Consider the following 12,569-nt stretch of genomic DNA (forward strand, 5'->3'; position numbering starts at 1 on the left):
GGGTGGGGGGCACTACCCGTGTAGTGCCTCGGGTTCCTCTCCTTCGCGCTTTGAAGGGGGAAAAAACCTACCCAGGTAAGCTTACACTAACTGCTTCCGGGTCTCGGCTGCCCCTCTGGTCGTCGTCACTTCCCCCTGGTGCTCCCGCTCTTTCTGTGAAGAGAGAGTGAAAGAGAAAAAAAAACACCGCTGCCCGCTACCGGTAAGCACTTTTAAAACCAAACGGTCTTACCTTCGCTGCTGCTCGCACTGGAAATGCTAGGTGCTCCAGGTGCTCCAGTTTCGTCCCGCAGGTTAGGTGAATTGGCCATACTAAATTGCCCGTAGTGTTAGATGTAAATGTAGGGGAATGGGTCTGGGTGGGTTGCAGGTCAGTGTGGACTTGTTGGGCTGAAGGGCCTGTTTCCACACTGTAAGTAATCTAATCAAAAACAGAAGTTGCTGGAAAACCTCAGCAGGTCCGGTAGCACCTGTGGAGAGAAATCAGTGTTAACATTTCAGGTCTAGTGACCCTTCTTCAGAACTGAGCAGGAGTCACTGGACCAGAAATGTTAACTCTTACTTCTCTCCACAGATACTGCCAGATCTGCTGAGATTATCCAGCAGTTTGTGTTTTTTATAGCATCCACAATTCTTTTGTTTTTTATGAAATGTTTTAACTGTGTTAGATATTATGTGTCTTGAATGTGTATATAATGTAGCGAGCCGTAAGTAAGTCTTTTAGTCATGCTTTATATTGTATCATCAAGATTCTCCAATGGAAACACACGAGTTGTTCCATCAATTGGACCGTCAGTTTATATCCAATAGGATAACACATGTTCCTGAATCTTTAAGGATGAACAAATAACCCTGTTTATTTTTCACAAATGCAAATCAACTCATGATAATGCTTATAAATGCAAGAAAATTTAATTTTTATGTTAGGATAATCTTACTGTTGTGAATAAGCATTGAAAAAGCTCCATTTGTTTAACATTCATAGACATAGTTCAAAGTGCTGTCTACAATGCCATACTGTATGTTTTAATGCCTTTAGCAGCTTGGCTGCATGTGTTTTCTTGTCTGAATGTAAGAACACCTAATCAAAAATCAATGTACCTACTTGTATAGACCTGCCATAATCTCAGCTTTTTAAACGTCAGATTTCCTGATAGGAGCCAGTAGTTTTGTAAACCTTAAAAATGTCTATTTCTAGACAGCTGATCCTAATCTAACCTGCATTACAGAGTATCAGGCAACTCTTTCTTGGGTAGTGCCCTCTGTGTACAATACATCTGTCAACAGTTGCCTTTTGTCTGCTTTATTTATTATGACTAGTCACAGTCATACTTTCTTTTTGGTAAAATTGTTTTTTTTCCTTATTTATGATCTCATCATTATGTGTCAGGAAAACAAGAAATTCTAAGAATATCAAAAGGGGTGTGTGCCTTACCTGTTTCTCTAAATGTTCCCTGTTGTGTTTGAAAGGGAAAATCTGAGATTAAAAAAAACACACTGATACATAATATGAGTTGAAGCAAGAGCCTTGTTTTAGTAATAGATCATAATGCTCGAGGGTGAGGTGTGCTTTATAAAAACATCTATAAATCACATATTTCTCAAGTTGTATGTTAAAATGAATATGTGTTTGAGTAATATACTGCAACATAACCTATTTATACAAAGTTCATTCTGAAGTGAACTCTCCTCCTTAAGCACAAACTTGTTTTCACTGTTGTGCATAATCCAAGAACTATGTTAATTTGAAGACATTTGTGCCTACACCTGACCTGGAAAAAGTGAACTAAAAGTTATAGGAATTTTCTCAAAATTTACACTTGTTATCTTTAAATTGAGCTGCTGCAAGGACCATTTGTATCATGGACTTGGCACAGAATTCTTGCGTTAATTGTCAAGTTTATTTTGCATTCATTCAGCATTTATTGCCCATCCCTAATTGCTCTTGAGAAGGTGGTGATCAGCAGTCGAGTTGAACTGCTACAGTGCATATGCTGTACACCCCCAGTGCAGTCAGGGCAGGAGTTCCAGAATTTTGACTCAATGATAGTGAAGGGATGGTGAAATATTTCCATGTTAGGAAGCTAGTTGTCAGGTACTCGCTCTGCCTTCAGTGTTGTGAATTCATGATGTCTATCTTGTTCAGCGCATTTGGTAACTTGGGAAACTGAATGTTAATGAGGTGCATTGTACCATTAATAAGTCATTTAACAAGCTGTAACTTCCCTTAAGTTGCATCTCGCTGCTGGCTAATGAGAAACTTGCTATTCAGCACATGCAGAGAAAGTGTGAATTGGAAGGGAACTTGCAGGTGAAAATGTTCCCATGTATCTGTAGAGCCTGCAGGTTTGGAAGGTGCTGTCTACAGAGCCGTGGGTGAGTTGTTGCAATGTAGTGCTAGATTAATGAGTTGCTTAAGACTATTCATGGTAAACAAAGAACTCTGAGTTAATGCTGATGCAACAATAGGATATAGATCGCACTGTTAAAGTTCTCAAGAATGGTGAATTTAATAGAAAACACTATCAGGTATTGATTCCTTGCATATATATAGCACCCAGTATGTCCTTTGGATGCCCCAAAGTCCTTCGCAATGAATCAGTTGCCAAAGGGCTGTGAGTGTTACGAAGCTAGACGCAGCTACTAATTTGCAAACATGAAGTTACTATAAATGGCAAATTAATTAATAATCTTATTAATGATTGGTGCTCTATTAGAGATTCTATTCATTTCTTTAATCTTTTTGACCACCTGGCCATGTGGAACCTTGCTTTAATGTAAGATTGGAAAGACAACATGTCTTACAATCTGTTACTGCTTCAGTAGCATCCAATTCTGTTTAACAATTTAGTGATATTACTGTGAAATTGACAAGATTAGATAAGTTTAGTGAGGTCAGCCCCCCAACTCCGCCAAGGACATGCAAGTCCCGGGCCTCCTCCACTGCCAAATCCAAGCCATCCGACGCCTGGAAGAAGAGCGCCTCATCTTTCGCCTTGAGATCCTCCAGCCACATGGGATCAATGTGGATTTCACCAGTTTCCTCATCTCTTCTTCCCCCACCTCATCTCAGATCCAACCCTCCAACTCAGCACTGCACTCTTGAACTGTCCTACCTGTCTACCTTCCTTCCCACCTATCTGCTCCACCTTCCCCTCTGACCTATCACCTTCCCCCCCCATCCCTACCCCACCCCACCCCACCCTCCCATTTATCTCTCAGCCCCCTAGCCCACAAGCCTCATTCCTGATGACGGGCTTATGCCCAAAAAGTCAATTCTCCTGCTCCGTGGATGTTGCCTGACCTGCTGTGCTTTTCCAGCACCACACTTTTCAACCCTGATCTCCAGCATCTGCAATCCTCACTTTCTCCTGATCAAATATTATGGTTATGTATTTTGATTATGTTCTTTTTATTTTAACTGAGTAAACAATAAATTTTATGTTTGAATTTCACAGGAATTCCGACATGAAATTGACCAGCTTTATCAGTCTGAAAGCTTATCAAGTCTTGACAGCTTAGAAACTGTGGAGCAAAACACTGCACACCAAACTGAACCAAATGAATCACATTCTCCCAATGTTCAGAATCATCATACTTCTAATAATACAATGAAGCCACATCCACCTGTAAACCATTCTTTTAACTCTTTTAGAAGAGATTTTTATCCTCTCAAAAAAACACACACAAGTTCCTGGATCAACAATTTGGATAGTAGCAAAACTTCTGTCTCTTCAGCGGTTGCAAAAACAAATGAAACTGAAGCTCCAACTACAAACGAAGATTTGAGTGATAAGCTACATACATTAGCTTCTGCGAACATTAAATCTGAATGTTTTGACTCAAGTTCTCTTTTTTCTGTTGAAAGATATCAAAATGAATGCTCAACCAAATTTTACAATAAAAATCAACGTAAGATTGTAGAAAATAACTCCCACTCGATAGAAAGTCAACCAACATCCCTACCTTCTTCTAAAAGTTCCTTTGGCCACATCGATCATTCAGCAACAAGGCTTTGCAGTGCCTGGTCTACACCAGATCCAACACCTAGGGAAGCAACACAAGTTTCAGATGTGAATGACAGATTAGAATCTGTGCAACAAAATGAACCTGCAACATTGCATTCTTTGAAACTGCCTTTAGCAACACCCTTCTTTTTAACCTTTAGTCCAAAGTCCCAACTGTTCAGTGACAGAACGAAAACGGACAGTATTAAAGGGAGTCAGAAGATAGTCCAACAAAACCATCTCCTGGCATGCATTGGTGCAGCTAATCAAATGAACCAAAATGCTGACAATTCCAGTAAAAGTGAAGACATTTCTCCCAACAAATATAACCTGAGCATCAAAAGTAGACATGACTCTGAAGGAGCTAGTCAGAAACTTGAGTCTTCTCAAGTAAAATTTAATTCTTCAGGACCTGATTCTGAAAAAAACGTGACAGGAGGAAAAGAAAATAAACTAGCAGCACATTCGGCAGTGTCTACTACAAGATTAAAAGGCAACAAAAAATATTTCTATGAAAAGAGTAATTTCTCCCTACTGAAGGGAATACTAAAGAAAGTATCAAAGTATGAAAATTGTTATCCCAAATCTTTACTGTCTGCAACTGGTGTACTTGGGATTCAAATGGCATCCTCTATCAGGGACAGTGTGGAGCTGATAAAATTGAAAGAAGCAGAATCTGTCAAAAATCCAACAAAGAAAAAGTTAAGATGGTATGATGAGATTGAACAAACCAATCAATTTACAAAGGAATCAAATGAAGATACTGGAAAAGTACTGGAAGACGAGATAGATGATGAATATTCAGGATCAACTAGTCAGAGTCAATTACAGTCACCTTGTTTGGAAAGTAATGTCAGTTTCTCCAATGGTAATTCAATTGTGGATAGGGATAAAGAATCAAAATGGACCACATTAAAAACCAGTCACAAGACTGCTGTAGATTGCAGCCTTTCTGGACACCAGCAGACTGAAACCAGGGGAGCAATCACAGTGACAGATCCTGTCATTTTAGAAGCAGCTTCTTTGACCAATGGAATAACACCAGCTGTACCGCCTCAGTATCATTTAACTAAACAAGCCTGGGCAGCTACAAGAACTAGAAACATAGACCAGAAAATAACTGAGAAACCCATGGTAAGGAAAGGACATACCAAAGTGATTAAAAGAACCCATTCTGCTAAAATGTATTTTTGTAGAGGAGGCAACTGCAGGAAAGGGACCATAATCAGGCCCCAGTCAGCTAGTGAAGCAATGAAATCTCAGGGTAAAATGTTGGTACCATATCCTCCACCCAGAACTGCTATTGACAGCAAACAATGTCAAAGATCAACAGGCAGTTTCAACACCAGTTGTCAGTCACAAGTGCAGCCTGCTAATGTCATTGACAATTCTTCCACCAAATCAAAGGAATTTATACCAGACGTTCATTATACTTCTAGTGAAGATAATGCAGATAAGACTGCAGTCTCACACCTTTGGCCTCAGAGAGATTTTTCAAATAAGGCAACTGTTACCATCACTACACTTCCTTCATCCTATTTAGTGTCCCCATATGCAACTGTTACTAAAGCAACCTATTCAGTAAATACTACCAAGTCTGTGCTTCAGCAAGATGATGTAAGTAATGACACCAAACAAGACCCTAAATGTGGAGAGAACAGATTGCGTTTGGATTGCACACCAACTGATGAAGAAGTTGCACTGCTTTGGCACAGAGTGCACAGTGACTCGGCACAAAAGGATGCAACAAATGGTAAGAAAACACACAAATAGAATTTTTTTTTAAACTTCTTCCAGTTTTTTCAAATAATTCCTTCACAAAAAATTTTTTTAATGTAAACCACAGTTTATGTTAAGGTAATACTCATTATAATTTCAGCTACATTTAATGCTAATCTCTAGTTGCCCTTCAAAAAGCATTTTGCCATTTTTGCCACTTCAAAAGAGAATAACTCTCAGCCACAATGTACAGACACATATACACAAGATTTTGTTACTATTACAGCACATCAAAAGCTGAATAATTTCAGCAAGCCATTCACTTCTGAACCTGCCTCAAAACATTCCCATCATTTACAATATCCAAGTCAGGAGTATGATGGAAAATTCTCTATTTCCTTGAATAGGTACAAAAAGAAATAAAACTGTGCTTGTGTCAAAGTCAAAGCAGTCCATTTGTTCAACATTTTATCAACCAGTCTAAACATCCAACTCCTCCACTGCTCACATACAGTAACAGCAGGTTGTACTGTACAAGCAGCACACCAAATAAAATAAAAAGGACAGCAGATGCATTTCCATCTCCAAGTTTCTCTAAATCATATATCATACTGACTTCAATGCATTTCACAGTATCCTTATGATTAGTGGATCATTGTCCAGGAAGATGTTGGGGCTGGACTTGTTTTGGTATCACTTGATGCACTCCAGATGGAAATACAAATCACCATTTTTGTTCTTGGATAGCAATAAAATGCAGAGATACACAGCATTTTTAATATTGTTCTGATAATTAATAATTTCCGTGGATGTGATACGTACTTTGGGATCAATATTAATGCCTCCACAACAGGTGGGCGTGGAGTAAAATCCCTCATTCAATGGCAAGTTCTATCCATTGATGTAAACGAGATCCATGAGATGTTTATTATTATATTTAAAGTTGCCAAACTGAGTGAACTTGATTTAAATTTTACAGATGCCACCAGTGCTGTCAGGAATTGGCATATCTGGCAGCAAAGCTATAGGATTAGCTCACTTCCTTTTGCACCAGGAGAAACAGGAGTGGTTCTTTCAGCCCCTCGAGGAAGCCTCCTGTTCCTCTTCTGCCAATCATGGTCTCTCCTTAACATCATGATTAGCTGACCAACTCGAAGTCTAATCTTTTCCTCCCTTCTCCACCATTTCCAGGATTTGCCAGTTTCCTTTTTACTATCACACTTCACATTCCTTCCCTGCATCCCTACAAATTTCAGCAAATCGTTTCCCAATGGAAGCCAAGTTAGGTAAGCATCATGATAGCAAGATCTGATAGATGTTTCAGAATTTAATTTTTTTCCCTGGTTTTGGGGTGTCTAGTTAACGGGACTGCCATTAAAGCCATGTAAACAAGGTGGGCCAAATAGCCCCTTCTACACCCGGACATTTCTATAATTCTGTGATAAAGTTAATTATTGATTTGTCAGGAATGTTTCAAATGCAAAGTACAGCAAAACTGCAAATAGACTCTTATTCCTATGGGAGAAAATCAAAGCAGTTATATGTTTAGTGGGGCAAGGAACTAGACTAATAGGAACTTTACCAGAGAACTCTTACAGGTACATCAAATGATGTGTGGGAATGAATAAATGGTTCTGAATAAAAACAAGCTGCACATTAATATAAATAATATCACTCTGAAAGCGAACTTGTTACTCTCAATATTGTATGTTGAGACCAGGACAATGATCTGGATGGTGACCTGAAATCTAGGAACAGTCCCACAAAGTTTTAAAAAACAAGGGACAGCTAGTTAGGTATTCCTGTGGACCTAGCAGATGTTATTGAAGACAAACAAAAACAGAAATTGTTCGAGAAACTCAGCAGGCCCAGTTTGTTTTATTCTCTCAACCAGCGTATGGCATGTGATGCCAGGAGGCATACAAGGGAGGAAACTGAAAGAGAATTGTGAAAGGGAAAGGAAATTGCTGTAACGAAGAGAGGATGCATTTGATGTCTGATAGATTGTGTATCCATTCGTTCATTGTCTTGTGTTCAAAAAATTTACAAGGGGCCAATCAGTTTCTATAGCACCACTTCAAGCAGACTCGGCAGACTGCGCCAGTTTTGTGATATCTTTGGGGATTTGTTGTAAATCTGTGCTAGTGAACTTTTCTCATACAGAAGGCAACCGACAGAAGCGAGGAGTATTCAGTACATTTTCATTATGTTTGAACTTTAAGTACAGATATCGAAGAAAAATTAATTTTAATCTTGAGTACACTATATTTTAAAACAATGTACCTTATAATTCTATGTAACACTAGCTTATTAAATATCATATTTGCTAATCTCTTAAGAAGGATTTTTTAAATGCCTGATAGGGAATAAAGTATCCCTATGTTTATTATTTTAGCAGTTATATGTTGCTTTTAGTTCTAAGCTGCACTCTTGTATTGGTGAAGTCTAGGCTGTATATTTTCTGAACTCAAAGGCAGTGGTTTAAGTAATTTCTCTCGTCAGTTAATTCCTTCTAATAACATACATTACTTAAGCTAAATCATTTATATCTGATTTCAAGAGACGCATTTCAATACAGAGATGGGATAGAGTTTTCCATGCCAAGTGGAAGGGGAGCAAGGATATGCAGGATAATGAACTTTGTTAGGATTCTGACATAATCCAGCCACTTATGACTTCCCTCAGGGGCAGGTTCAAAATCCAGCAGAGGACCCACTTTTGTCTCTCAGAAAAATACTGCGGCAACTAAAAAGGCAATTCAGGCCCTTTCAAACTTCAGTTTATTCTTTCTCACTAGCAGTTTTGTTACCAGCTGTGTCTGTGTTAAAACAATGTTGTCCAGTAAGATTTGATGCCCACCGTACTAATGATGACCAGATCACCAGGTTCACAATATTATATTAAATTTATGGAATGAAAATTTTTTTGAGAATGTATTTGTGGTTTTAAACAATCAGCAATCACGAAGGCAGCTCACAACATAACTTCCGGGGCAGTTAGCAATAGGCAATATTTTACACTAAAGGCTGCTGTATTCAGGTGAGTTTACGGGTCCCATTAATGTAAGTGAATGAGTGAGTGAGTGAGGGGACTGTCACGACAGGACGGCACTATTAGGGTGTTCTGGGAGTGGGAGATACTCAGGTCAGGGCCTGGTCAAGCCTATTCAGGAGGAGAATGAGATCTGGTCAAGTGGTGAGCAGGTGCTGTTGGGATGGTGTCAGATGGTCAACGTATTCAGCTAAATCAGGGGGTGCCAGGTCTGGCCCTGGGTATTCTGATCATTTTGGTGGAGTGCAGTCTGGTGCATGAGGCATCTTTGGGGGCCGGTTGCGGAGTTAGCCAGGCGTTAGAATGGGTTTAATCAGTCTCACATTTCCTGACTAACTCTCCAGTTAAATATCATGGAGCTGTTTAATGTCTCTGACTCTTGCTCCGAATCAGAAATGCTCTTGCAGAGTCTCAGGCAGCAAGGAATCAGCCCGTGCGAAGTTTAAACTTCGCAGGCAATTCCCGCAGAGATGTGCCTCAGGGCCTCTACAGGATCCTGGCACATAACTTCATTTGTACATCAGAGATTGCAATTATTTTAATCAACCTGTTTGTACACACAGTGACCCACCTCCAGGGCAGAGGTGGTCCTGACCTCCTGGTTCTGAGATAGAGACACTAACACTGCTCCATAGGATCCTTAAAACATCAGAGATTTCTAAGATGTGGCCCTTCATGTTTCAGTTAACACCACCAAAAAAGATGGAGAAGGTGAGGACTGCAGATGCTGGAGATCAGAGTCGTGTGTGTGGTGCTGGAAAAGCACAGCAGGTCAGGCAGCATCCGAGGAGCAGGAGAATCAACGTTTCAGGCATAAGTCTGCCTGACCTGCTGTGCATTTCCAGTACCACACTCTCAACCACCAAATGTTATTGAGTTATTAATGTTATTGATATTCATGCAATTTTTGTATGCACATAATGCTGTACTTGTCTACAAAACTACATTGATATATTTCAAATGTTATACGTTTTATTCTTATACAAGAAGCAAGCAGGTAACTAGAGAAAGGATTGGTCCACTAAAGGTAAAGGAAGGAAGGCTGTGTGTCGAACCTGAGAAAATGAGTGAGATTCGGAATGACTTTTGTCGGAATGTTCACTGAGGAGAGGGACAAAATAAATGTTGGGATTAGGGATAGAAGTTTGATTATTCTGAATCACGTTGACATAAGTAGGGAAAATACGTTGGTTATTACAAGTTATTAAGATGGACAAATCCCCAGGATCGGATAGGATCTATCCCAGGTTTCTGAGGGAGGCGAGAGAGGAAATACTGGGGCCCTGACAGATATCTTTGTAGCATCCTTAAACACAGGTGAGGTACCAGAGGACTGGAGGGTTGCTCATGTTGTCCCCTGTAAAGAAGGGTAGTAGGGATATTCCAGCTAACTACAGACCAGTGTGACTACAGTCAGTGGTCAGAAAGTTGCTGGAGAAGGTACTGAGGGATAAAATCTATTCATATTTTAGGGAGAGAGAGGAGTTGAACACGTGGCTACAGGGATGGTGCAGGAGGGAGGGTTTTGGATTCTTGGATAATTGGGGCTCTTTCTGGGGTAGGTGGGACCTCTACAAACAGGATGGTCTTCATCTGAACCAGAGCGGTACCAACATCCTGGGGGGGAAATTCGCTAAGGCTATTGGGGTGGGTTTAAACTAATCCAGTAGGGGGAGGGAACCAAAATTGTAGTTCGAGTATAGAAAAGGTTGAGAGTAGGGAGGTCCAAAATCAAGTTTCAGAGATGCAAGATGGCACCGGCAAGCAAGAAGGTGGTTTGAAGTGTGTCTACTTCAACACCAAGAGCATCCGGAATAAGGTGAGTGAACTTGCAGCATGGGTTGGTACCTGGTACTTCGATGTTGTGGCCATGGATAGAGCAGGGACAGGAATGGTTGTTGCAGGTTCTAGAATTTAGATGTTTCAGTAAGAACAGAGAAGATGGTAAAAGAGGGGGAGGTGTGGCATTGTTGATCAGGGACAATATTACAGTTGCAGAAAGGATGTTTGGGGACTCGTCAACTGAGGTAGTATGGGCTGAAGTTAGAAATAGGACAAGAGAGGTCACCCTGTTGAGAGTTTTCTATAGGCCTCCGAATAGCTCCAGAGATGTAGAGGAAAGGATAGCAAAGGTGATTCTCGATGGGAGTGAGAGAGACAGGATAGTTGTCATGGGGGATTTCACTTTCCAAATATTGACTGGGAACACTATAGTACGAGTACTATAGATGGGTCAGTTTTTGTCCAGTGTATGCAGGAGGGCTTCCTGACACAGTATGTAGACAGGCCAACAAGGGGCGAGGCCACATTAGATTTGGTACTGGGTAATGAGCCCAGCCAGGTGTTAGACTTGGAAGTAGATGAGCACTTTGGTGATAGCGATCACAATTCTGTTATGTTTACTTTAGTTATAGAAAGGGATAGGTGTATACCACTGGGCAAGAGTTACAGCTGGGGGAAAGGCAATTACGATGTGATTAGGCAAGACTTAGGAAGCATAGGATGGGGAAGGAAACTGCAGGGGGTAGGCACATTAGAAATGGAGCTTATTCAAGGAAAAGCTACTGTGTGTCCTTTATAAGTATGTACCTGTCAGGCAGTGAGGAAGCTGTACAGCACGGGAGCCATGGTTTACGAAGGAAGTGGAATCTCTCGTCAAGGTGAAGAAGCAGGCTTATGTTAGGATGAGACGTGAAGGCTCAGTTAGGGCACTTGAGGGTTACAAGGTAGCCAGGAAATACCTAAAGAGAGAGCTCAGAAGAGCCAGGAGGAGACATGACAAGTTGTTGGCAGATAGGATCAGGGTAAACTCTAAGGCTTTCTATAGGTATTTAAGGAATAAAGGAATAACGAGAGTAAGATTAGGGCCAATCAAGGATAGTAGTGGGAAGTTGTGTGTGGAGTCAGAGGAGATAGGGGAAGCACTAAATGAATACTTTTCAACAGTATTCACTCTAGAAAACGACAATGTTGTCAAGGAGATTACTGAGATACAGGCTACTAGACTAGATGTGATTGAGGTTCACAAGGAGGAGGTATTAGAAATCCTGCAGAGTGTGAAAATAGATAAGTCCCCTGGGCCGGATGGGATTTATCCTAGGATCCTCTGGGATTTATCCTAGATTGCCGAGCTTTTGGCATTGATCTTTAAATCATCATTGTCTACAGGAATAGTGCCAGAAGGCTGGAGGAGAGCAAATGTGGTTCCCCTGTACAAGAAGGGGAGTAGAGACAATCCTGGTAATTATAGACCAGTGAGCCTCTCTTCAGTTGTTGGTAAAGTATTGGAAAAGGTTATAAGAGATAGGATTTATAATCATCCAGAAAGGAATAATTTGATTAGGGATAGTCAGCACGGTTTTGTGAAGGGTAGGTCGTGCCTCACAAACCTTATTGAGTTCTTTGGGAATGTGACCAAACAGGTAGATGAGAGTAAACCAGTTGATGTGGTGTATATGGATTTCAGCAAGGTGTTCGATAAGGTTTCCCACAGTAGGCTATTGTACAAAATGAGGAGGAATGAAATTGTGGGAGATATAGCAGTTTGGATCAGTAATTGGCTTGCTGAAAGAAGACAGAGGGTAGTGGTTAATGGGAAATGTTCATCCTTGAGTCCAGTTACCGCAAGGGTCGGTGTTGGGTCCACTGCTGTTCGTCATTTTTATAAACGACCTGGATGAGGGCGTAGAAGGGTGGGTTAGTAAATTTGCAGACAACGCTAAGGTCAGTGTAGTTGTGGATAGTGACGAAGGATGTTGTAGGTTACAGCGAGACATAGATAAGCTGCAGAGC

General features: G+C 40.7%; 1 protein-coding gene across 7 annotated transcripts in view; it reads left to right on the plus strand.

Annotated features, from left to right (window-relative positions):
* cep126 (centrosomal protein 126) overlaps positions 1 to 12,569 on the plus strand; it is a 75,710-nt gene that overhangs the window by 19,074 nt on the left and 44,067 nt on the right. For all 7 annotated transcript variants that reach the window (XM_043691111.1, XM_043691112.1, XM_043691114.1 and 4 more), the window contains exon 2: positions 3,459 to 5,760. In XM_043691111.1, coding sequence (XP_043547046.1) covers positions 3,459 to 5,760 — 2,302 coding nt within the window. The remainder of the gene's footprint in view (positions 1 to 3,458; positions 5,761 to 12,569) is intronic.

This window comes from Chiloscyllium plagiosum, chromosome 6 (genome assembly GCF_004010195.1).
Source record: "Chiloscyllium plagiosum isolate BGI_BamShark_2017 chromosome 6, ASM401019v2, whole genome shotgun sequence".
NCBI classification, from domain to species: domain Eukaryota; kingdom Metazoa; phylum Chordata; class Chondrichthyes; order Orectolobiformes; family Hemiscylliidae; genus Chiloscyllium; species Chiloscyllium plagiosum.